The 27,573-nt window shown below is 39.2% G+C and overlaps 1 protein-coding gene across 1 annotated transcript in view; it reads right to left on the reverse strand.

Annotated features, from left to right (window-relative positions):
• Positions 1 to 7,740: 7,740 nt before the first annotated feature.
• DHRSX (dehydrogenase/reductase X-linked) overlaps positions 7,741 to 27,573 on the reverse strand; it is a 162,296-nt gene continuing 142,463 nt past the window's right edge. The window contains exon 7 of the mRNA XM_084226572.1: positions 7,741 to 8,275. Coding sequence (XP_084082698.1) covers positions 8,078 to 8,275 — 198 coding nt within the window. The 3' untranslated portion in view covers positions 7,741 to 8,077. The remainder of the gene's footprint in view (positions 8,276 to 27,573) is intronic.

Below are 27,573 nucleotides of genomic sequence, written 5' to 3' on the forward strand. Positions count from 1 at the left end.
AAATGTGGTTTAGAGTTCCATAAAGCAGATGGCAATGCTTCTTCTCATAATAAGCAGAGAAGCTGTGAATTTGCTGCTTCAATTCAGTGTCCAGGAATAAGACCCAGCAGAGCAAGAGGGAGTTACAATCCTGCAATCACAACTGCTCTGCCAGGTGACTGTGTAGAACAAAACTTGTTTCCTTCAGCTCTGGGAGAAGCCCCCCACCTTTACAGAGAAATCACATATGAGAGGAAAACAGAGGTTAGGAAAATAAAGATTAATACTAAATTATAAAAAATAAGAATTTCTGAGAGCCCAATCTGCTTTTCTAAATCACTGTTGGAGCCAATGTTTGTAGCCAAGTTGTCGAAGCTCCAGCACTGTGCTGGAGTACTGTGTAATTGTTGGGGGATCGCTTTGCTTCAGAGGTGCAGAGCAATATGCATTTATCCTGCTAGTTCTGCCTGGATGAGAGAGAAACATCTTCTGGGAGATTCTGTCAGAGTGATAAATAACAGAAATAATTTCTAAACCAAAGGAAATTACTGAAATTTGTTATGTTCCAGATGAAGCAAGTCACTGTGCACTATTTTATCTATGACTTCAGCTGCTGAGCTAGGGCATAGTTTCATGATGTCAGTGCTCTGACTCTCAGTCCCTGTTGCACCTCCTGACTGAACAGCTCCAGAATTTTCTCAAGCACTCTTTAGTGCAGATTTAGGGCTTTAATGGTGGAAATAAATCACAATAAAAAAGCATTTAGAGTTCTGTTAGACATGCATCTTGAAACAAATCAAGTGGGCTGTATTTACAGGATAAGGCTTTATGTGTCTGAAAAAAGGTTTATAGAATCTCCAAATCTGAGTTCCTTTATGATGCTTCAGGGAAGGAGGTCCATTAGGTCTTGGGGCGTAGGAACAGAAAAAATAAGCTGGCTAGTGAGGCTATATTACCAGTGTATATCAAAATGAGCTGCTAAAATCTCAAAAGCAGGAGGCAAGTTGAAAAATCAGATAAGATTCACAAAGAGATAAGAAGATGTTTGCAAGATGTAAAACACTACTTCCAATGAAAGATTCAAAGATCAAGCTAGTTTATCAAAAATATGCCAAGAGATGCCTTCTTCACTGCCTGTCCATCTGCACCAAGATCAAAACATGGCTTCTTCAGCCCAGCAAATAAAAGTGTAACTACATCAAATAGCTGGCAGCTGAAAAGCTACTCTGATTCAAAAGTGAAATAAAGCTCATTTTTTCTAAGCTGAAAAAATTTTGTGACTGGAAAGAATATATTTAAGGGGCTCTGTTTCACTTGAAAATTTTAAACTTGGGCTGACAACTATCTAGAAGAGATGATCCAGCCAGTTCAAATCAGGGTTAGGTGATCTTTGTTTTGCAGAAGATCAAACTTACTGTAAATTAGCTACGGTGCATTTTGAGCTAAGAAACTGTGGGGGAGAAAGTTGAGGGAAGACAAAAAGAAAAAAAAAAGAAAAAAGAAAAAAGAAAAAAAACCCAACAAAACCCACTTTGTTCTCAGGTAGTTTTAGGGCATGGAGATCTGGCTGCTTCAACAAGAGCTCACACAAGTCCTGTGAGGGGTGGCTGAGGGAGCTGGAGTTGTTTAACCTGGAGAAAAGGAGGCTTAGGGGTGACTTTATCACTCCCTACAACCACCCGAAAGGAGGCTGTAGCCAGGTTGGTCTCTTCTCCCAGGTAACCAGCGAGAGGAGAAGAGGACACAGTCCTTGGCTGTGCCAGGGCAGGGTTAGGTGGAACACTGGGAGCAAGTTCTTGACAGAAAGGGTGCTTAGAATGGACTGTGAGGGAGGAGGTGCAGTCACTGTCCCTGGAGGTGTTAAGGAAAAGATTGGACGTGGCACTCAGTGCCATGGTCTGGTTGACAGGATGGTGTTGGGTTATAGGTTGAATTTTATGATCTCAATGGTCTTTTCCAACCTAATTGATTCTGTGATTCTACAATGCACAGGTGCTGGACATTTACCTTAGGCTACTAGTCTGTTCTCCCTCTCTGGACAGCCAGGGATGTGGCATCATGGCTCATTTCCCACTCCAATAGCAGACAGAGGAGTTGTCCCATAGAGTATTATACTCACTGACCACAGCTGGAGCCTAACTCATAGGCTTAGACCATCTATCCTGCTCTTAGATGACTAAAAGTGAGATAAATGCTACTCTCTCTTCTCAATACACCATATCAGTGGAATTTTTAGGTTGCCCTTTTTTTAGACTAATTTCTTTAAAACAAAGAGAGGGTTTTATTATATTAAAATAATATAGTAGAAACATGAATTATCCTTCACTCCAGAGATAATGTTCTGAGGCATTATCAAATTTAAATCCTACAAGGTTTTTATAGCTTCTTGTGCTATTAAGTGACGTTTCTTTGTACGGTGACTCTGGGATGTCTCATTAACTTCAGCAGAGCTGTGCAATGCAGCTAAGAGAAAAGTTCTGTGAAAATGTTTTACATTAACTTTCTTGAGCATGGTCTTACTTTCCTTGTGAAGAACTGACATTGTCTTCAATGAAAGCTTCCCCTAAGAAAAAAAAAAAGAAGCAGGATTTGGCCCATAGCTATCCTGTGCATCTTAAAAGAAATTTATTCTTTTCCTTCAGTATTGTTGAAAAAGTCTGAGATACAGCACACTTCTTCAATATATGCACATCAATGTAGACTAAATAATCAGTTCCATAAATGTGGGCAAGCTGAAATAAATTTTGTATCTACTTTCAAAACAGGGAAGTGATAAATTAAATTGATCTGCTTGTTTGCAAACAGTGATGGTACTTGAGCTAATTTTGAGAGTTCAGGCAATGCCAAGATAGAGGGGAAGGAAATGTTTGTTGATCTGTATTCTTTGGAAAGGACATAAGGCAGCTTTTCATCTTAATGTGCCTTGCATTCTGACTGTGAGGAGGTGACCAGGTTTAATACCACTCAAAAAGTGCCATAGCCTGGTTTTTGTCTCTTTTTATTTTTTTACTTTTTCCTTTACAAAATTAGAAAATCTTGTACTTTAAAGTGATTGGTTTAAATCTAGACAGTTTGTCTAAATAAATGAGTCAGTGCTGCATTTTGACTCTTCTTGGCTGCCTGTGTGAAAGGAATTCTTGGCTAAGGTCCATTTCCAAAGGGAGAGAAGCCAACAAGTGTTGGTACAGTATGGAAGTCAGTAACTATATGTATCTGGAAACAGCACTCTTGGCCACTGGTCTGTTTTCTTCCTGTTACCTTCCTTCAGTGTTGCCACGGTAGATTGCTAAAGCATAGTACATATTTTTTAGAAAGGAATAAAATTACCTTCAAAGAATTGTTTGTGGCTTACCCATCTTGCCTGGCCTGATGTTGTACAATATATGTTTTGCACTGACTTCCTCAGTTATTGCAGATGGGTCAGTATACTCAGCCTCAGCCTCTTAAAATCATGGTAGTTCTATTTTATCTGTGGCAGATTTCATGTGAACTTCACTGGAATCTGATTTTTGTCTTTTCATGGTGGCAGCTGAAGTGGAAGCCGTCATAGAATGAGCAAGGGCAGCCTAACACTAGAACTGAACAAGAGCCTGTATGTAGAAAATTTATTTAGGATGAGCATTTAAATATCTGCCATGTGTTGTTATACTTAGAGTTAACACTACTGTGCATTTGGAGAGGCGGCAGCAAACCTGCTGCTAAATAACAATGTCCTTTGTTTCTACAACATCAGTTCTCAGTGTGTACTTAAGTAACTGATAGTTGTGTAAAGAGTCAGCTATGAAGACAAAATATTTATAAAATATTATTTCAGAAGTGTGGCTGGTGGCTCCATATCTAGCTTCTAAAGTCAGTATTGAACTGGAAGCAAGAATGTAGCTACTTCATTATGTGCAAATAACAGTGTATTCACACACAAATTATAGCACTTACCTTTTCAGTTTATAAATAATTTCCCCACAGTTGAAAAATAAAGTAGTTAATTATTGAGGAAATTATTTTTTTTCTAAGAACCTTAGAGTGTTTTTTTCAGCATGTTATTTATTTCCTGTACAAGTTCATTGTTTAAATAACATTGCCGTATCAAATTCCTAGACAACTGCATTTGTTCCCATAAGATCCACTCATTCCTGTAAGATCTATATTTATTTGAACTATCTTTCATAACAGGAGTTTTCTTTTTTTTGGTCCCTTTTCAGAGTTTTTTTTTTTTACTTTAAAAATTTGTAATCCTTGTTTAAGAGAAAAAAAAATTGTTTGACATTGTTTCACTGCTACCAAAGGCAGTAGGCTCAGATAACCTTGGTACTAAGTGGATGCTTCTGTTTATCTCAGATTTGAACTGGACAGTAGATTTTTGTGTGCTTTTTTGTGCCAAGGCAGAGGGACTTCAATTTCTGAACTAAATATTAGCCTGGGAAGAGTACTGGCAAGGAAATATCCATTGTAGAAGTTGTGAGCAATGGGTCACTCTCATACTAATCAAAATAAGTGCTGTCATTGTGGACGTGAGGCAGAATCTAAGTATGGCTTCACTGTGACTGACCTACATTTTTTAGGAGCCAACCTGGCCTATTTGCCAGGTGTTATTTCAGAGGCAAATTTTAATTATCTTCAGACATCAGATCTATGTGTTCTGATAGGAAATCACACTCAGAGAAGATCTGCTTTCATGTTGGAAGGTTAATTTATTTACTTTCAATTTACCATTATTGGGGCTTGTTTAGCCTTTTTTTGCAAGGTTAAAGAGCTCGCAGGTATTTTTTCTATACCTGTGTAACTACTACAAGGCCACCTCTCAGCCACATATTCACTGAAGTGAAATACAGCCTTGTCCAGATCTCTGGAAATCCCATGACCTTAAAATGCGAAATTAAATCAGCTCTAACAATTTGTCTGTGCAAAAATAAAATCACTGTTATCTTTTTACATGTTTCATGTATTTTTTCCCTAGATAGATATGTTAAGAACTATTTTGGATTTTTGCAGCAGTATCACGAGTGATTATTCTCATTCCCACTGGAAGTACTTTCATAGCAACCCTGGGTTTTGCCCCAGATAAGCTCACGTGCGCTTGTGTGACATTGCAAAGCTGACACAGTTTTCTGCTTTTAGTTCCTGGACAACAGTTTTGCAACTAGCTCAACTGTATTTTCATGAACTGCAATGCTCTAGAAATCCCTGGCCTTAGGACACTTTTTTCCCCCTCACTCAGCCACATCTGTATTCTTGATTCTCATGAACCTTGTCTTCAGTGTTTCAAACGGATTTCATTGGACTGAGGCAGTTAATAAATTGGTTCAGATTACACTGAAAGTATGACTAGCTCTATTTACTCTTTGTTAATTCACTAATCCCTACGCCACTTGAAACCGGTTGGGCAAATATTGTGGAGCTTCAAGAGAGTTAAAACTCATGATAATCTCATGCCATCTAGTTTGAGTAATCCTGGACACGCTGTTAGCAGCAATGATGTTCCATGGGAATGCTATGGCAACATCAAAATGTTGGCAGTCTAGCAGGCTTACTGCATCCTGTGCATGATCCGTGAATAAACAGAGGAATTCAGTTCCTGGAGTGTCAGTCTGGCACATTTCACAAGCACTACAGTCACTTACCAAAAAAAAGTCAGCCAGTCATACAGAGAAAGTGCTATAGTGACTGAGTGATAAATCTCCTGCTGCTAACCTTTGTATGTAACAACTCTAAGAAGCTAAAAATAGATCATCCATGGCTTAATTCAGACAGGAAATATGCTCTCCCTCAATTTGTTTATTATTTTTGTTCCCAGATGCTCTTCTTTGTTCATACTATTTTCTTTTTTTCATCAGTGCATCTTCTTCCTAGACTCTGGACACATAAGCATGCTTACTTTCACTTAGATGTGATTTTCCTCTGCACCAAAGGCTGGAGATAAGGTCACTTGGAGTGAAGTACTAAGTTTGAGCTAAAAAGCCCAAAAGGGATATTAGTCCAGGGTTCAGTGCATAGGAACATGTTCCTACTGTTTCTAATATGCTGCAAATGAGGGCACAGTGCTGTGTTTGCACTTGGTTCTGTCATGCAGTGATCTCCAGCTCCTCAAAATGAATATAAGGTTTATGTCCTATTAGTCTCTTTCCCTGTGTATCTTGAAAAATGGAAATGCAAGGACATTTATAGGATTCTGTGGCTTTTTTAGATGGCACCTAAAATCAGCAAGATGGGAGTAGGGTAGACCTTACTCCACTAACAGTAAGACCTCAAGCTCCCTAGAGACAGATCCCCTGTTTGGAAAGACTCACTGAGAAGAGATGAAAGAATCACAGAATGGTTTGGATCAGAATGGACCTCAAAGATCATCTGTTTCCAACATGGGAACTCCTCTGCCATGGGCAGGGGCATCTTTCACTAGACAAAGCCCCATCCAACCTGATCTTGAAAAATTCCATGGATGGGACACCCACAGTTAGTGTGGGCAACCTGTTCCAGTGCTTCAGCACCCTGACAGTGAAGTATTTCTTCCTAATGTGTAACCTAAATCTTTTCTCTTTCAGTTTAGAACTGTTACCCCTCATTCTATCACTACACTGCCCAAGCCCCTCCCCATCTTTCCTGTAGGCCTTTATAAGTACCCTAAGGCTGCTGTAAGATCTCCCCAGACACCTCTAGATGTTTTTGTGAGACTTAAAATCTTGACTGAAACTGTCCAGGGAAGTTTCTCTGCAAATTATTCTCATGGTTTACCACCATTCCCATTAAAATATTTCTATCTTCAACCCAGTTTTTTTCTTCTAGTTATTTGAGCTTGTATAAATTCAAGCTATCTTTGTCCTGCCCAATGTCTGTTTAGTTTTTTACCCCATGAATGTGAACATCATTCTTAAAGATTCTCTTTGGTGGTTCCCTGAACTGTGTACAACTGAAGTGTGTTCAAAATTGATAGCATCTGAACAAACTGTTATCCCACTGAGGGGGGAAACCCAAGTGTTTGCTAAAAATAGCTTCATAAAATACATCAGCTCCCCACTCAGAAACAGTCAAATAAAATTTAAAATAAAACAGCTGCTAGGAGATCTTAGGAAAGACATACACAACTAATGGGAAAATAGCTTCTTGCTCCTATGAAAGCTGGATGAGTAGGCAGGGACTACTCTTAAAAATGGCAAAGACGCAGTTTAGGGAGGATCCATCTCCAGAAACAGGAAAAAGTGGTCTTGCATGAATTGCTGTCTCTTCCAAACCATGAACTCTAGTTCTGAAACTAATATGAACTAGGATCAAAACCAACAAAAAGAGGTGATTCTTCATGCAACAGTACACGAGTGACTCTCCTTGTCAAAGAAAATGAATGAAACTGCAGATGCAACCTACAGGGCGTCAGGAGAAAAAAGGGGACAAGTAAATCTTAGCCCACTGACAAGACAATAGGCTGGCTGCACCCTCTGCCAAATCCAGTGTTGCAATGATGATGTTTGATCCCTTCCTCACCTTTATAGGAGATGAACTTAAACTGGAAACAAGTGAATTCAGTATCCTGTTTGAAGAAGACGTTGTTTATTTACTTTTTCTTGCTGTTCTGAACTTCAGTTAATACCTTTGGATAAGAGCTGACATATAAAACTGACTTTAAGACAGAAACATCATAATCATGAATGCCAAATTTCTGCATTAGAACAAGCTGATGAAAGTGTCTTAAAGATTAGTGAAGCTTAAGGAAATAAAGCTGCAACTTTTAAAACTGATTTAAAAGAGTAACTTATATGTACAAAGGTGGTTTGAGTTCAAAACCTCCCAGCACAACATGCTCTAGCATTATTTTGGTTGAACAAAACAATGAAAACTCATCTCTGCACATGTTTAAAGATTGTATTTTAATCACGGACTGAAACAGAATGATTTACAAAACTGATGGTTAGATTTAAAACCAACCACTACACCTTTCTGTGGGAATATTCCCCCCACACCCTATCAGATTAGGGATTCAAGTGAAGAGCAGAGCTGTTCATGTTTGCCTTTGGGACTGAACAGTGATTTCCAGGATGATGACTGATGCTGCAAGAATTCACCTAAGATGCTTTTCAATGCATTTAATTTACCCAGCTGAAAGTGGCTTCTTCTAGGGAAGCCTGCTGGCTTCATCAGCAATCCCAACCATCTTGCAGCTTTCTGTCCAGAGCCTTCTCTGCAGCTCCTCATCATACGCTACGCCAGCCGATTTGGTCCTTTCCTCGTTGTAAAGGTAGCAGCCTCCAGCTCCTTCCACCTCGGGCGATACTGCTGCATAGATGGTGGTAGAGGCTCCTTCCTCTGGGGTCTGCAGAAACAAAAATACCCAAATCCAAGTGAGGCAGGTACAGCAGAAGAATTATATTGCCACCACAGGACCTTATCAGTGACAAACATCATCTTCCCTAATTTTGCTTTAGGCTTCTGGTCCTTATGCAAACCCAAAGCTTGTAATAATAAGAAAGTCACTTATTCAGTTGGCAGAGTCCATTTCTTCAACAGAGCTATTTTAAGATAGCTTAAAGCCAGAACAGATATATGGAAAACTCCAGTCTATTTTTTCAAGAGTTTGTCAGATGGAGCATACAAAATAATTGATTTAGCTTTCACAGTTAGAGCTAATAAACCCAAAAGCAAGCACAAATAATAAAATCCTAGTTTAATTATTCATTTTGCAAGGATGAAAGGATCTGTGCTTTGCCTTAAGAAGATGAAGGCTGTGCTGTACATGCAATGTGTTCATTGTAACAGCAATTGTGACATGAGCAAAGGATCATGGAAACCATGACAGCAAATTAAGATTCTGCAGTTCAGTCCAAGCAGACAGGTAAATGAGAGAACTACATTTTAGACACAGCATAGTTATCAGGGTTTTGTTCTGTCATAAAGCAAAATGGTGAACAATCTATAATGTCTGATAGGCCATGAGTATTAAATGAAAATTAACAAGTGAATATCTTGGAGTGGTAACTCCTTTCATCCTGAGTATATGCAAAAATTTTACACTCTGCATTCAGAAGAATCACACAGCTACCACTAAAATTATTTCTTTATCAGTGATATAATTGTGGTCAATGCTTGCTAGATAATAATGTATCATTTTGCAATCCTTGCAGTCTATCTGAGGCATTAACAGTACTGATGCTGCTCAGAGCTTTGTCTGTGGCACCTGACAGGATGCCTTTTCCTGAGGAACTCACTTGATGAATGAGACAGTAGTGAATAGGGTACTCATTGCCTTATAAAAACTAATAAATCTAAGTAATTGGAAGATTTTTGTTACATTTGGTTTTTTAAAGAAAATTATTGTACTATGATATTCTGTCTAAAATCACTTAAAAATGCTCATTTACCTGGGTTTAGTACTTTACTGCTATTTCATCCTTCTTTATCCTATGGAAAATAGTGCTATTCATACTCACTACATTATGTAAATAACATAAAGGGCCTGCACAATTCTTTGCTCAGAGTGGCTAATATAATGATCAACTATGAACAGCAGTATAAAATATCTTGATATTGTAAAGTAGCAGAACAACAATGAATGAGAGCATTCCTATTTTTATACAACTTTTTCTGGATGACAGAGAATAACCAAAAGGTTTTTTTATGTACTCTTGTGCTCTACTTAAAAAAAGGAGTGACACAGATAAACCATTACTTCATGTGATGGTTCACTGGACTTTATGTTCCTACATTTAACAGCTCTCCAGCACAAACAGGCATAAATGTCAATATCATGACTCCCAAATCTTTATGACAACAGCTCAGCACTAAAATGCTTTAGAAAAATTGTCTGTGGGTGGAATTTGTGTGATTATGTTCTTATGAGCAGGGCTCTCTACCACCTCAGAGACTGGTCTGTATGGATATTGTTACAGCATCAGAAATACCAGGCTGCCTCTGCTGATTCAGTGGTAAGGTTCTCCTGGGATATGCAGCATTTTTCAAGATTTTTACTTTTGATGCTATGCCAGCTAAGTTCCTAACCAGAGGAGATCTATACCAAGAGGGTGGTGGAACACTGGAGCTAGCTTCCTAAAGAGGTGGGTGGTGTATGCCAAGCCTGTCAGTGGCATTTGAACAGGCATTTGAACAACGCCTTTAAGAACATGCTTTATCATTTGGGCAGTCATGAATGGGTCACTGGTGTGGTGGGTCCTTTCAACTGAAACAGTGTACTCTATTCTCTCCTATTCAAAATGATACCAAATATTTTAAATAAGGTTATGCACTAGTTGAAAGTGCTTACATGCCCACACTGTGGCTTGTAAGCACAGCAACACTGACCATCCATTAAAGTTAGCTTATGTAACTTTTCATATGATTTATTTTGCTCCTCCCATCCACCATATGCAATATGCTGAATTGAAAGATCTGTGCTAAATTCCTATTTAGCTTCTACCACCTGATGCTAGAAGCAATTATCTAAACATACGAGGAAAAAGCCCAACTACACTATATTAAGGAATTAGCCATCATTTGAAGTGGTCAAGGCCAGGTTGGATGAAGCTCTGAGCAGCCTGGTCTAGTGGAAGACCTCTCTTCCTATGGCAGGAGGGTTGGAACTAGTTGGACTTTAAAGTGTCTTCCAAACCAAACCACTCTATGATTCTAGATATTATGGAAATGTAATAAGGAAAACAAGTTTTTCAGTGCAACAGAGAGTGAGATGCTTGTGTATGACTAATGAATTGTCTTATTCCATCCTCTGAGTGCTAAATTAATGATAAAAGTTACTTTCCCTGTCTTTATAATCTCTTCATTGTTTTGGTATGTTTTAATGAAAGTAAAAATGAAAACCTGCACCAGGAATGTCCTGACTTTCCTGCTGGGAGTTTGAGCTTTTTGTTCTGAGAGGTTGAAGTAAAGCACATGCTGTGATTCCTTCTCTGGATCTTGTCCATGACAGCAACTCCACATCCCCCCACACAGCTGAGTCTCTTTCTGGGAAAGTGTTGGGTCTACTACACACCCAAAAATCAACTGCAACAAAGAAAGACACACAGACTCATGCAGACATCCTGTCTGTGCCCCAGTGCCTGAGGACCTCTTGGGGAGGATGAAGCTGGCAACAGGCTGCAACCACTGGAGCAATTAATGGGTATCAGGATGAATTGTTCCAGCAGTGGCAGACTAACTCCTGGTTGCCAGCTTTCCTTTGAAGAGCTTTTCCATAGCTTTTCTTTCACCACATGATAGGCCATCAAAAGATGAGGAGAAGCCACGAAGTCCTTGGAAAAGAAAACGGCCACAAACAGGAGACTACTGTCGAAGCAACACATCTGACCCACCCTTTGATGCCAGTGGCTCTCCAGGAAGGAGAGCCCTTGATAAAGGACCAGAGAAATCACCAGCCAATGGACAAATATCTTGACCTATAAGCCCCCAGGATGTTTGTCATGATGCTCTATACAAACAGACAATGAAAAAAACCCAACTACACTATGTTAAGGAACTAGCCATCTCTTGAAGTGTTCAAGGCCAGGTTGGATGAAGCTCTAAGCAACCTGGTCTAGCTGAAGATGTCTCTTTCCATGGCAGGGGGGTTGGAACTAGATGGACTTTAAAGTCTCTTCTATGAAATATTATACCAAGAGTTCTAGGTAGACAGGAAGAAATAGCAAGTATAATTCTAATCACAGGGGAGGATTCTCTACACATTGCCAGTGCAAAAAAGCCTTAAAAAACAATAAAAGAATAATATTTGTATATACATTGTTCATTAATTGACTGGACTTGTCCAAAGAGAAAGGGTATGCCTATATATTGCACAGCGATTCTTCACTCTTCAGTTGCCAACTTATTGGTGTTGAGTTGGTTTTTTTTTACATTGGATTTCTGTTTACAAACTGTTATATTATTAGTATCCAAGGAACTGTAATTAATGCCTTTGTAATATACAAGTAAAACTGATTTCTGCTTAACTTCTTCCTAATGAAGTTCTGAGCCTGTATTTCCCTTTGCTTGTTATAGTATTGATCACAATTTTTACTTTCTTTTTCAATTAACTTTATGTTTGTCTTCAACAGTAAATGAAGTTCTGACTGAAAGTACACATCTTTGCTCCTTAGATGTGTAAGTTGTGGAAGCAGAGAAAAGATAGCCTGTGACCGGCTTATTTAAGCAAAATGTAGCCTACATACATAAAATGACATTTTGGCACTATCTATTTCCAAAGAAAAAGCCTTTTTCTTTTTTACAGAAGCTCTGATATTTCTTTTTTTTTTTTCCTTAAATATTCATCAATTATAACTCATCGACAAAGAATAATTGTCCCTCAGTATGAAATGGAATATTCTGTTCTAGGAAAAGTGGGACAAGTGCTAAGAGGGTTTGTATTTTAGTTTTGCTTTTTTAGGACTTGCTAGTTCATGCATTTTGATTAATGCAATTTTAAGGGACATATAATTTTGTCAATACTAAATGCTAATTCTTGCAAAATGAGTTAGCTGACAACAGTCAGTTCCTACAGCCATGTCACCATGAAATGTTACATCCTTTTCATTTGCCTAAAAGAGGGAGCAACCACTTAACTCTTTAGAAATCGTGTGTCTGCATCAGTTTTATGTGACGACTTTGTGCTACTTTCCATGATAATCCATGTACTCATCCACTTCCACCTGAACTCTTAGCTCAGAGTCCTGGGTAGACTGTGTGCTATGTTCATCAGAAACCACAGAAAACAGGACAGGGAAGCATTTAATAAACTCCTATTAATGAGCTCCTATGCAATCCCTTCATTTTCTCAGTACCACTTGCAGCAACTACCAGCAAACAGTGACAACTGTTCTGTGTGTCTTAAACACTGTGACAAACAGCTTGAATGGACAGCCTGCATATTCTTGTATTTGTACTGGCTGACAGAGTTGTCCGTATGATTGAAAGAGCAGCAGTGATACAAGCCATGGTATCAGGGGACTTATGACTTTGGGATAGCTTCCTCTCATCCCACTCAATCAGAAAATTGTACTTGATTTGTATTTCATGAATACAGGATTCTGCCATCTCAAGAGATTATAGGAGAGAAGGTTGGCACAGAGGACAGAGCTGCTGGAACAATCAGTCACTGACATCACAGTTGAGTTTTGAGAGACATGAACAAGGAGTCAGAGAGATGTGCACACAGGACTGCCTGGTAAGCTGGAAGATCACTTAATGCTGACAAAAAAACCTGTTAAAACACCTTTATCCCTATAATTAGTGCTGCAGAATACATCAAGTATTGATGGAATAACCCTAATCAGCAACATTAGGTAGACTGCTGTATGAACTTTCATCAAAAGTGGGTTTATAACACTGGTCCTGGTTCATGTACCATTCATTAAATCATGCACTTTTCAGTTCATGTGAGAAATCTACTCATAAGCTGATGAGTTAAATGAGCTTGCAGATGTTTTTTGATTTGGTTTTCTTTTGCCACAGGTGTTCATGGTGCTTGCTCTGTGGCTTCACTTTTTAAAAAGAGTGAGTTCCATCAGGCCTTTCCTGGAGTGGGTAACAAATTCCCTGGTTCCAGCTAGGAAAGTGCAGAAAGCACTGAACAGTCCACCTTCCGGGCATCAGTACTTGGATGCTTTTGCCTGTGTTCCTTCACCTTTCTCAATGATCATTATTCTGGTATTTTTTTAAATGATGGTTCATTACTGACTTCTGTACTGAAAAATTCCGTCTATGCAGGGCATCCTTCTTTCTCTGTCTTCCTTCAGGAAAGATGATCATCTGTGATAACTGAGCAGTACTATTCATATCTACTGTAGGGATTAGCAACAACAAAGACAACATGAAATTGCTCTTACTTGTTACAGCAAAGTCTTTCATCTACTTGGTGGCAGCTAGTGGAGGGGTGACACCCAGACACCCTCAATGCACTGCTTGATTCTCAAGAACAAAGGCAAACACAGAACATGGAATAGTTTGAAAAATTTCAGAAACAGAGGAGCTGGGATTGTGTTCCCATGAATATTAAAGCAAACAAGCTTGTGAGAAGCAAATTACCTGTGTTCTAGGGTGCACTGGCTGCTATGATCTGTGAACCACTGAATCATTTCAAAGCCAGGTGTCTTGGGAAGACACCAGGTTACTTTCTGCTGCAAGAGTCCAAGGTGAAATAACAACAGCTGCTGGAGAGCCACAGCCTCCAGGTGAACACAGGGGCTGTGTGTGTTCAGTGTGCATTGTGTAACTTGCGCTGTCTAGACCTCCTAATGTGATTGTTGCTTTGAAAATTCCAGACTAAAAGTAATCCATTGAAATAGTGAGTACGAAAAAAAAGGCTAGAAAGGAAACCGTGACGCAGGAGTATGGACGTGTTCAGCCACCTTTGATCAGTAAGGCTGCAGCAGCTGACTCTATGTCCTGGGGAGACCAGTGGCCAGGACCAACTGCCAGGTCCCTAAGAAGCCAAAGCTGCCAGACAAGTGTGGCAGCACAGCTTTTCAGCAATCTCTGCCTTCACTCAAAAGCCCTGGTTTCCATCTGCGTTCTCTCTTTCCTTCTATTCTTTCATATGTAGCTTGCTATTATGCTATTTCTATCCAATTTCTGCCTTGATAATAGACTAGAAAGAGATATTTTATTGAATATAGTTCTCCCTAGATACACAGTCTGCACAACCAAATTAATTTCTCTTCAATCCTCAACTTGTGTCAATGAGAATTCTTTAATAAATTCACTCCATAATAAAATTCTTCAGATTTTGTCTTTGAAAGAAATAGCAGAAATGGTTCAGTTAAAGTGTGAAGCCTTTCTCCTGACAATGTTGTGGCAACAGAGAAATAATTTCTCAATCAAAGCTATAAATGTATAATAGAAGATGAAACTCTGATGAATTAGGAACACAAAGCAATTTTCACACTAAAAATGAATCAAAATTTGGAAGGAAAGGAGCTTTTATAATCTGAATAATTCATGACTATTCCGGGAAAAAGAAAAGTTTTCCCTGAGCACAAGATACTGAACGAACAGAAACAGAGACAGCCAGCAAACAGACACAGAGAGTATCAAATCCTGAATCTCCTTTTCTTTTGAAAGCAACTTTTCTGGAAAGACCTTAAAAAAAATTCAGGTACACAGAGAGACTGGGAAGTCCCATCTAATCTTTAGATCAGCCCCTGCATCGGTGGCTGGGATTTCTGTGGTAAGGCAAGCTATAGAAGAAAGGAGCTGTCAGGGTCAGCCTGTTGCTCAGGGAACCCAAGATTCAGGCACATGCCCAGATCTGAATGCCTCATTTCCCATGAATCTTTTGATGGAGCTGGCAGTAGAAGGTTTTAATTGGTTTGTGTCAGAGATATGCCTTCTGAGAAATCTGTTTTGTTGAAAAATGGCCAAATAGCTCTGCTCTGAAGCCATGGGCTGAGTCTGGTTGCAGATTCAAAACACGAGCAAAGTTTTACTGAGGAAGGCAGCTGCCATGACTCTGAACCCTCTTCTTCTAAAGCAGCTACTTCAGGCTAAGCAGGTGTGCTGCTTTTGGCTGGGGCAGAGTTAATTTTCTTCACAGTGGCTGGCATAGGGCTGGATTTGTTTTGGATTTGTGCTGAACACAGTGTTGATAATATAGAAATATTTCTGTTACTGCTGAGCAGGGCTTACAAAGAGCCAAGGCCTTTTCTGCTTTTTATTGCCATGCTGGCAAGGAATTTGGGGGTGTGTGGGAGGCTGGGATGAGTCACAGGTGGGACAGGTGATCCTAAGTGACCAAAGAGGTATTCCAAACAATATGACATCATGGTCAGAATAAAAAGTGGGGGAAAATGATGGGGGAATAGTTGGAGTGATAGTGTTTGCCTTCCCAAGTCACCATGATGTGTGATGGGGCCCTGCTCTCCTGGAGATGGTTGTCTGCCCATGGGAAACAGAGAATCAATTCCTTGTTTTCCTTTGCCTGTGTGCATGGTTTTTGCTTTCCCTATTAAATTGTCTTTATCTCAACCCACGAGATCTATACCTCTTACCCCTTCTATTGTCTCCTCAATCCCACTGGTTAGGAGTGAGTGAGCTGCTGCATGGGGCTTGGTTACTGGCTACTTGGTTACTTGTGTTAAATCACAACAACAGGACATCATGGGTCAAATAACATGAGATACTTGTGTTCTCAGGCAGCTGAGTGAAGCTGCTCTTGGCTGGCCAACTTTCTGGGCTATGCTGAAGAAATCTCCATTGTTTTCGAGGAGCAGCTCCAACAGTGAACTCACTTGTAGATATTATAAATAATAATAAGTATAAATATTATAAATCAACAAATATTTATAAATAATAAATTTATATTTTTATCTTAATTTCAAACTGAATGTCTCTCAGGTTAGAAATGCAATATAATGTTGGTGATGTGAGCAGGATTGTTTGTGGATTCATACTGTGCATTTTCTAAGATATTGAACAGACCACTAAAAGAAAAATGTCCACTTTTAAGCAGTTTTGAATAGAAACAAGAACCCAACTTTACATGATTGAATTTGAGCAGGGACTTGAAACTTTGGGTCAAAGTCATTAATCATGACTGAGTCCTTTATTCATTTTGTCAAGTGCATTGAGGAATATTACTTTGCCTGGAGGCTGATCCCTAAGCTTGCTCTGCAGCAGACATTGATGTCTCCAAAGTCAGAACTGAGATATCACTGCAGCCACTGAAATCACTTTACACTTGTTACCTCACTCAGCTCAGTAACAGTATGCAGAATTTGACAGATAGGAGCCTGCTGCCCCAGACATTGCATAAACATCCAACCACAGACACTCAGTTGCAGGAACATCCAGTCTCTAGGAAATAAGACAGACAATAATAGGCAGAGAGAGATGAGAAAGTACATGTACTTCACAAAATACTGAAGCCTCTTCTGTGAGCATAACACTCAGTCTGGTTAATGAGCTCACTGGAAACCAGCTGATGTCCTGCAGCTACCTGTTGTTGAGGATGCCTGAGTTAAATCACTGAGAATTGTCCTGGATCCTCACATAATCTGGAGTTTTCTGCAACACTTCCATTCAGAGACCCACAAGATATTTATTGAAGCAAACACACAGGTTAGAAGAGATAAGGAAAGAATGAGTCTCTGAAATCCTAATCCTGATGCCTCATGCACTAGGCTGTAACTCCTGGGTTTGTACAGGAAAACACATCATTTACTTGTTTACTTCCAGCTTAAATTTTCAATGCCTTATCTTACATGAGTACATTGGCCAGCCTTAGATTCTTGAATTCTTTTAAAGCAGATAGATCTTGGCAATCAAAACAACACAGCAAAGCACACAAAGAAGTATTTGTGTCTGAAGTGGCAGCTGCATTTTTAGCAGCCCCAGAGAATAGGAGACACAGCAAGGCTCAAGGTGCTGAAGACGATGCTCCTCAGTGCATATACCTCTGAAAAATTTATTAACTGCCTGCTCATGCAAAGTAAAATATCTTTGCTGGCTTTTGGTGAAAACATAAGACTTCTGAAATAATATATATGGCAACTTCTGACTTGTAGCCCCCTACCATCATCTCTACTTTTTTGCTTTAATATTTGACAAGTCACGTATCTCTTTTCCCCTTGTTAGAAAATAGAAACTGAAACATCTCCCACTTCACGACTTTCTCATACTGACAGTTTTTTATTTTTCAATTGTTATAAGAACTCAAGATGGGCATGGAACTCCTAAATATTTAAAAGAAAACCACAATATAGAAAGCCTTTAGGAACTATGATGAGATCAAAAAGCAAAAAGACCGTGCAGAACACAGACAAAATGAAATAACCCAAAATTACATAAGCCAACAGCTATTTCACAGCCTCTCCTGTTTCAAACTGCTACAACCCCCATTTTGCACCCCAAACAGCAGCAGGACTATTTCCAGCTGTGGGCTCAGCCAGGTGGAGGAGGGCTGGGAGAGGGTGGCTGGCAGCCTCAGTTTTCTACCTTTCCTGATGGAAGCACCTCCTGAAAACAGACAGTGAAGATGTGAAAGTGCAAATCCTTCCCTGGATCACCAGGTACGCTCAGCAGAGAACTCTCCTTCCCCAGGGCTCAGGCAGGTCATATGCCTGCCCTGCTAAAAATGAGGACCAGAACTAGTGAGGTTCACAAACTAAAAATGACTACAGGGTGCTACATCTAGCAAGCAAGATGAAAATACGCCTGGGAAGATGGGAGACATGAAAGCAAAAGTACACTTTCCCCCAAATTTCTCAGCTTTGCATTGCAGTGGCATGCTAGCTGGGCTGTAATATGTCCTGCTCCACACAAAGCTCCTGCATGGAAAAAGACCTTCACCTTGCAGTGCTATTCCTCACCTTGGGTCTCAGTCTTTTGCTCTATGTCCCTGAGCTGCCAGGAAGAAAGGAATTTAAAGCAGGTCACCAAATACCATTGTTGCAGTTCAATCCCAGCTGGCAATTAAGCTACTTCCTCCCCTCCCATGGCCCAGTGGGGTGGGGAAGAGAGTCAGAAAAAGATCAAATCCATGATTGCTCACTCCCAACTGACTGAGGCCCCCTGAGCAGCAATCAGTGGCTCCTGGCCAAGTCTCCTCAGTTTAAACACGGAGCATGATGTTCTGTAGTACAGAATATCTCTTAGGCCAGTTTGGGTCAGCTGTCCTGGCCATGCTACCTCACAGCTTCTTGTGCATCTTCTCACTGGCAGAGCACAGCAAACCGAGAAGGTCTTGGCTTAGTGTAAGCACCACTAGGTGACAGCTGCAACACCAGTGAGTTATCAGCATAATTCTCATACTGAATCCAAAACTCTACCAGCTGCTAAGAAGAAAATTAATTCTGTCTCACCCCAAACCAAACAACCATCTAGCAATGTCCATGTCCCAGCTGGTCTGAGTTTCTGGTTTTGATGGAGTTATTGTGCTCAAATTATAGTTTCAAAGTATTCCCCAGACTGAGAGGAGAAAGTCCAAACTGGAAGACAAATAAAAGTGGTGGTGAGGGAAGGAATCTTATTCTGGAAATTTGTTTCACATAATTCCGGTTGTTGGCAATTTCATCATTTAATCTTGAATGATAAACCAAAAAGATATAAACAAGAGGGTTAATTTACATCTGTCCCCAGTAACACAGCAAAAGATGGAAAACAAGAAGACCAGACTTATTTTCTAAAGTTGTTTTAGTGGAAGAGTGGAATTAGGTGAGAGTGGCTCAGATTTTCTAATCATATATTTTTAAGAGATAGTTTGTTCAAATAAGTAATTTCAGATTTTACATCCTCAATTTTGCCCAATAAGTTCAGGGCTTCTCTATTTAAGCAATAAAACCCTTGAAAAATTACAGTTCTGTTCATTTTAATTAAACTCTCTTTTATCAGGAAGCAGTTTGTAAAAATAAATTATTTTTTAAAAAAAAAGTAATCTTGTAAACAGAACTACCATTTCCCATTTTCCATCACAATGCTATCAGATTGCTAAAGTCATGAAATGATGGATAGATTCAGAAACCATACCATTATGGAGCTGTCTATATAGCTTATCCTTTGTTACCCAAGAGAAGTTCTAAGTTTAGAAGCAAAGGCAACATTCAGTTGCAAATTGACATATCTGAATGCTTATTAACCCACCAGAATCAACTTGTTTTTAACAAAATAACTAAAAATGCAAATGTAAAGGATGACTGCATCTGATTATTCAAATCAAGTTTTTGTTGTGTAGACTGAAAGTGAATTTAAGCTCTGTAACTTAAATCCTTTTGTTTAAGTCAATCAACCTCAGGGCTCTTCGCTATCTGCAAAGGAATCTATTGATGGCTTAAATTCAGAAGAGACCCAAAGAACGTGTATAATTTTAGACAATGGCAAAGAGTGCCATTGATTTCAATGAGATTAGTCTCTAAAACTGTGTCAGACAAGATCTGAGGCATCATATCTTTGATGGTGGAGCTCATCAGACAGAGAGAAAACACGCAGACCCTCAGCCACACAAGTGATTCCCAAGGTTTGAAACGGAAGCAAAAACTTTCATCTTGAAAACAATTACTCAAGAGTTTAAGCTCATCACATTTAATCAGCTAAATGGTCTGAAGGAAGGGCAGGCTGGTACTCATAGTGCAGAGGGGACTATAAGCCTATGGAGAGGTGATACAGCTATTAATTTGCAGGGGCTCTAAAGGAAAAACAAGTATTAGTTCTTGCCAGTGGAACAGATAAAGGAAAGCATGAAATGGCATGTACTTGTTACATGCAATTGTTAACTACTGGTAAGTAGGAAGACCCGGATCTACTATCCACTGAAGCTGTCAAGTTTAATTCCTAGGCTTATTTCTAAAGGCTTTTGCAAACCTTCATTAAGGTAGCAGGTGGAGTAAAAAAAAATTGTGACTCCATTGCAAAAGCCAGGATTGAATTTGGTGACAGATGTGATCCTTGCAATGTTCTTGTTTCCTTTTCCAGATGCCAGAAGTCACAGCAGAGGTGTCACATTGCTGTACAGGTGAGGTGGTGCACTCCGTTCCTGTGTGAATGATTACACTGACTGTCCTGGCTTTTGTTGGAGGAGGAATTGGTTCAAATTCCAAAAATGAGATCCATAATGAATGATCTCAAATATCGTTGACTGAAACAGAACAATGAAAAACTGGAAAGGAGAAAACCATTTAATCCCTTTCACACCAAACATCTTTTCCCAATAAGCTATTAAAAAAAATAAAGAAGAAGAAAAAATCCTAACAAAAAAAGGGGTTGTGAGGCATGAATGCTAAAAATCCCAACAATACTTCTGAAAGTTTTCTTATTCCTTTTATTTCATCTTCAGGTAGCTCCTGTCTCTGCAGAGTTTCTGACTGGGGTTTTGATACTGGAGTAATTTAGGGCTTACATAGCCATGGCCCAGAGGCTCACTCTTGCAGAACTATTGATACACAAAATAAAATAGTGATAATTAACCTTTTCTTTTCATTAAGCTCCCCAGGAGAGCTCCTGTTGCATGGAAATTCACAGGGCTTTTTGACATAAAGGTTAGAGCAGTTTTTTAGAATGGGAAACAAATACTGTGAGGTTTTGTGGTTTGATGAATACATTTTACTGATTCATCTGATGCTGAAATAATTCACTTTATTTAGGAAGCTCAGTATTGAACTATGCTCTTTGGTAGTGTCATTTTGCTACACACATCCTTTGGCCCTGATAGCTCAATCAATGAGCCCTCCTACCCCCCCTCACTCTCTCACTTGAGGTGATACACTGCAAGCAGCAAAGCTCCAGATGAAAAATTTTCTTCCCAGGAAAAATTCCAGCTGAATTAATGTAGAACTGTGCTAAGGTTTAAGCAACTGCTTTTAACTCATAAAAGCACAGGCTGAGGTCTGAGCAGAGCTCAAACACCAGTGCTGGGTGCTATCCCAGCCCTCCCCTCTGCCTCTTCTGCCTGCACAGCCTCTTGCTTAAAATTCTGCTCTTCACCTGCAAGTCTGCACAGCTCTGCAGCCGCCTATTGTTATTTAACATGTACTTCACAGTGGAATTGAATTGTTCCAATCAAGATTACGTTCTGTTGCTCTATGTGGTATGCAAAGCATGTCTGCAGACAAAACTTTTATCCATTTCTCCACCTGCCTTTTCATTGTGCCCCACAACAATCACACTGACAGTCCCAGTGCTTTTTTCATTCTCTTTTCTTCATGAATTCCTAAATGCCTCTTGCCAGGCCCTCACTCCAAGCTCACTGGCTGTGGCTGCTACATCAGTGTGCCACTTGCCCCACTGGCTCAGATCCCTTTCTGCAGCCCATATGCCGTGTGGAGGAGGAAGGGACTCAGGGTAGGAGGGTTTCCCAGTGCAGTACCAGTGCTTGCCTTCCTCACATCACCCATCCATGTCACTGAGCCCCTCTGGAAACCAAAAAGGGGTAAAAAGCAGACTTCAAAGCACAAGCTCTTGGGGTAGATGGTGCAAACAAAGGAGCAAGCCCAAGCTTTATTGTAGTAGAAAAAGGAGAGGAAAATACTAGGTGAAATCTTGTCAATACATTGACCCAGAGAAATCTGACAATTCAGGAGAAATGGTAGGTCTACAAGCAGGGCCAAACCCCTAGAGCAGGTCAGACAACAAGGCTCCTCTCTGAAGCAATAGAGTGCTGTGACAGGGTGTTACATTGCTGGACGTGTGGGGCTGCAGGAAAGGATCATGAGCGAGGCTGGTGCCCAGCCACCAGCATCAGGCACAATCCCTTCTGCTGCTTGGCCCTTGCCAGGGCATGGGACACTGCTGCAGCTGGGGGGACAAGCTGTAAAGCTCTCCTTTACCCTGCAAATCTGCTGAGCTGATGTGGCTATAAGAGTGCCACCGTCAAAAAAGCAAGGGTTTCCAAGCAGTAAAATTTTAATATAAAAATAATCTGAATGGCTGGGTTTTTTCAATTGCACCAATTGCTTAGCATCCAAAACATAACTGACCTTTGCTTTTAAATCTGTGTTCAATAAAAGATTGATTGATTGTGAACTGATCGTGAACTTTGCAAAGTCTGTAACACGGTTCAGGGAAAAATACATTTAATTTCCCTAATAGCTGCTGACAGTCTGTGAAACAAATAGTTTTAATTATTTTCTCCTTGGTGAATTTCAGCTCTCATCATTTAATCAAAAAGTATCGCATTACCAACAATTGAGATTAAATGGAAAGACATACAGTAGGGAAATAGGAAATTGCATTAGCACTAACCAGTGACAAATATGTCCTTCTTATTGCACTCTTGTCCTGATACAGTAGAACATTTACAATGCCCTGATAAACAAAAAACCCTATTAAAAACCCAAATGAGCACTTTAGACTTTTCCCATTTATCCCGAGACTTATGACTACTGAAAATGCCAATGTGGTCTCCACAATAAAAAAAAAAAAAAAATATTTTAAAGACTCATTTCACTTGTTGATGAACAATGTACAGATCTTACACACTGGTGTAAAGTCAATGTTACTCATTTTTTTACTGGCACTACTGACGCATGAAAATAACTACAGAGCTAATCAATAGGTAATGACTGTATTTCACAAGTAATGCTCTGTTCAGAGGAAAAAAAAATTACTGCAATTCACAAACAATTATTGACACCATGAAGCACATGAATCAATGCCCACTAGAGATCTGCACGTTATTTAAAATTTCTTCAGCAATATTTGTCTTTGTTCCTTACTCCCAGTGTAATTTTTCCTGCCTGTTATACTGTGAATATATTAAAGGTTGGTGTGAATATATTGATGACAACTAGAATAAAATGTAAAAGCTAGACTCCTGATGGACAAATCCAACTATTAGCAGTGGCATGACTGCTACCAGAACACTGTAGCCATGGGATTCCATGCACAGCTCTTTCTTGCGTAAGACATTTTTCGCTGCAGAATGATCAAGACCTCACCTCTTAAAGGTCCAGTATAACTCTGCTGAAATTCAATATTTTTTAAGTCTTCCCTGTTGCTTTTTCTGCCTGCAATGGCTTACTGAGAGCAAGTGGAAGGACACGAGGTGGCCAGAGCTGGAGATGGTGTCCCTCAGGCTTATTGAAGTGTCCCAAGGAGACAGATTTATCACTGACTCTCACAGGGAACCAGCGAATTCCTATTGGCCTAATTCTCTAATTATAGCCATTTGCCTTGTTCTTATTTTTATCTCTGTGTAGAGCAAGGGAAAATCATGAAACAATCCAAGGTACAAATCTGAATTCTCATTTGTTAGCACAGGGGAGAGAACAACACATCTGCTCTTCACTTGCATAAACAAATATCCGAGATGAACGGGGCAGTGAAGAAGATGATTACCACTGGCTTTCACATTTTTCTTTTTGATCCACATGTGGCTTGAGACATGGCTGGTTTACAGCCTGATATGATACTCCTTTACTTGAGGTTTTAACTGCAAATCAATTCTGCTTAGCCCAGAACAAACATCTGGTCCTTGCTTAGAAAATGAATTGAAACAACATCATGCCTGCCATCGGAGCCCAGCTACTCAAACATCTGACAACAGTTACCAGCAGCACCTGATAGGAGGGCCAGATTTTTGGAAGAACAAATGCCCAGCTGTGACTAGAAGCATATCTGGGTGTCTTGCTACAGTTCTGCATAAGAAAACAGCAATAATTTTTAATTACTAAGGTAATAAAATGAGAAAAAGAACTTTGGGTCTTGAAAAATCAGGGAGATTCCTCTCCTAGTCTAAATTAATAATAAAAAGAATTTACAAATATTTTCAGATGACCACATCAGAAAAAAAAAGCATGCCAAACAACAAACATAACCACAAAGAGAAATCCAGAGAGAAAATTGTGCTAAGGTACACATCTTTACATAACATTTTTCTCTAAGGGAAAATAGATACCTGAGCCAAGTCTGTTCTTTAACTCCTTCTCTGAAAATATAAACTCATTTCCAAAGAGCTCACCCAGGGTATTTTTTCCTTTTATATAGGCAAGTATGAGAAATCATAAAATAAGACTGAAAATTGTCTCAGCATACACCTCATTTGCAAGTAGTAGACAGCTGCTCAATCTCATAAAGCTTGCTTTTGTGTTGAAAAGGAAATAAAATCTAAACAGTACTCAGGCTGGAGCTAACTGCTGCTACATTAAATAAGTGCAAATATAACTATTTCAAAACTATAAACGATGAAGTAGGCTCAATGAAAGGGAGATGAGAGCATAGCCCAGAATATATTCGCATAATATAAAAATAAACATTAAAAATGTATTTATGGGGAGATGAGCAGGAAAGGAGCTGCTCTTCCAAAGCTCTGAGCACACAGCCCTGCTGGCTCCTGGTTTTCCAGTTTAATTTAGAGAAAAGGTTACAATCATCGATCTCATTCCATGAGTTGTCAGAAGAGCCAGCCCCACGTATTTCATCATTAAGCCCCACTGAAGAGGTGTTTTAAACTTTTGCAGTGGAGGCTAACTGAGCACTTGCCAGCTGCTCTGTAGCTCTGCCCTTTCTTCTAATTCAAAAGTGTATTAACTGGAGGACAATTGCAGATGTTCTCATCCATAACCTACAGTGAGAATAACAAACAGCAGATCAAATTAAAATGGTCTTGCAGTCTCCCAAAATATTCAGCGCTTTGCATTTTGTTAGGGTTATTTACCTATCCTTGCTAAAAATTCTTAGGTACTGCAGATGAGTAAGGTTAAGAGTAGAAGAATATTCTTGAAAACTACTTAGTAATATCTGTTTAACTTGTAAGCCTAAAGTAGGTTACATTTTTGGTTAGTATATGATTAAAAAGAAAATTACATTTTGTTAACAATTTTGTATATTAAAAAGTTCTATACTTGAAATTAAGTAATATTTTAACATGAAAATTATCTAATTTCCACAAATTTAAGCAAAGGAACTCCAAAACTTGAGAGGTACTCTGTCTCCTGAATTTTAGGTACATCTATTTTTCTGTGATATAGGCACTAAGAAACCATATTAATACTTACAAAATTAATAAATACATACTGTCATCCAAAGTTTTACAGAAATACTGGCTGATAGTGAAAACATGCAAAAACACAAAATAAAATTACATGCACTTGCTTAACAAAAATACCTTCCACCTACCACACATAAAAATAAAGAACTTTTTATGCAAGAAAGATACTTACATAAAGAAATGCCTGGTAGTACAAATGACCCAGCAATGTGGTGTTTACCACAGAAACTATGGAGTGCTTAATAATTCCTTGGAGTGGAAAAACCACATGCATCTCAGTGACATGATTCCTTGACAGATAGTTCCATCATAAATATAACAGAAACCCTACAGGCTGCTGACAGCAGTGAAAGGTGAATGAGAGATTACTGAAATACAGCTAAATTGCAGGTATCTTGAGACCTATGTTTCAGTTCACCACACCATTTATTTCTTGACAGTTCAAATTTTCTGTATAATCCAAAGGATTTATTTTGAAATCTAGACAGTCATATATATCAGGGGGCAAACTTTTACTCAGTCTTTTGGAGCACTGACACATTTTAGCTCTCACAACAGATCCATGACCAGTAGTCAAGTCTATTGCTCTGATTTGAAAGACCCACTCAAGAAAGATCAAGTTTTGACCTCCCTATGATATCACATCATGGTTTAAATTAAAAGGGACACAAAATCAGAAAACAAATAAAAAGAAAGGATTTTTTTTTTTAATTTTAAAACATGTAGTTAGGCTATGTCAGTTATCTCTATAGCTCCACTGGCAATTTATCTTGACTACTTTATTTTTAAGAGCATACACAGATATTTTGACCAGGACAATAAAAGATCTCATTTTCACTGAAGGCTCTTCAGGCTGATCCATAGCTGTCATGTTCCCTTTTCTTCTCTAGCCAAAAGCAAGGACTAGACTGTTGGACAGTTCAACACAGCTCATCAACAAACTGGAAGAACTGCTGTCAAGAAAGGCAAGGATGGAGCTGAGTACAAGAAATGGCACATATTCACCAAAGGTTTTCCTAAAGATGAATTTGCTAGGTACTCAACAAGTTCAAAATCAAGATGGAAATTTCTTGAAAATCTTCATTTTTGTACTCTTATACTGGATTCATTTTTATTTCTCAGCGTGGGAGCAAACCAGGTAAACCTGGGGGAAAAAAACCCCAGGATTCTAAATACAAAAAGGATTCAGAAGCAACAATCCATCTTGGGACAACTCTGATCTAATTTTGCAGATAACCTATCAGCTGATCTTCTTCTCCAAAACCTATTTATACTCCATCATAAAAACAACAGTTCCACACTGTGGAAGCCATTCCCAGAGTATGATTCCAAAGATTAGAAACAAGTTTCTTCTTTTTGCTTATTTATTTCTCAGTTACTCAAAGTAAATACATTTCCAGTCACTTCACTTTAATTCATTCTTGTCTCAAGTAAATTGTTTCCCTAAAAGCATTCTTACTCCTGTTTGATTAGAGACTGTTACTAGATATCATGATATAAATGGACAATAAAAAGAAGGGGAAAAAATTCCAAGAGCTTCTACGCAGTCAAACTGAAACCAGCTCACCAAAGGTGTGTTGTCTTTATGGTAAGAGTGACTTTATGGGAAGGTGACAGCCTTGAGCAGGACAGTACCTGCTCACATCTATAAAGCCTAATGAATGCAAATTCTTTCTTTCCAACCAGGAGAGCATGTGACAGATTGTACATCAAGTGTACAAGAGCTGCTTCTGAGCACTGGAGGTACTTTATAATTCCATCGGCTCCTCTCCATAAACCACTGTGTAGTGACCTGGAGATGACAAATCCGGGTAACTGAGTACAAACACATTTCATATTTTATCACTTTTTCAAAAAGCTGGAAATAATGACACCAGCAATCTGCCTTTAACCTAGAACTATAACAAATGGGTCAAAGCTCTCATGGGAGTAGTTGTACAGCCAAGATATTGGGTTATGGAAATATTTTGCAGTGAAAATAGTGCTTGAGGCTTTCCTTACAATAAGGAGAAAAAAAACCCCACTAAAATAAAAACTGAGCATTAAGTGTATATAAAATAATATTAACAGGGTAATTAAAAAAAAACCCCACCCATTACAAAATGCCCTGCTTCCTTTCTTCCAGATCTTCTTGAATGGATTTCAAGCAACATCAGCTGAACACAGTAATATAAACATTTGAAGTGCTTACTACCTCTGGAGATTTGCAGGCCCTCTAA

The sequence above is a fragment of the Fringilla coelebs genome, assembly GCF_963513975.1.
Source record: "Fringilla coelebs genome assembly, chromosome: 2".
Classification (NCBI taxonomy): Eukaryota; Metazoa; Chordata; class Aves; order Passeriformes; family Fringillidae; genus Fringilla; species Fringilla coelebs.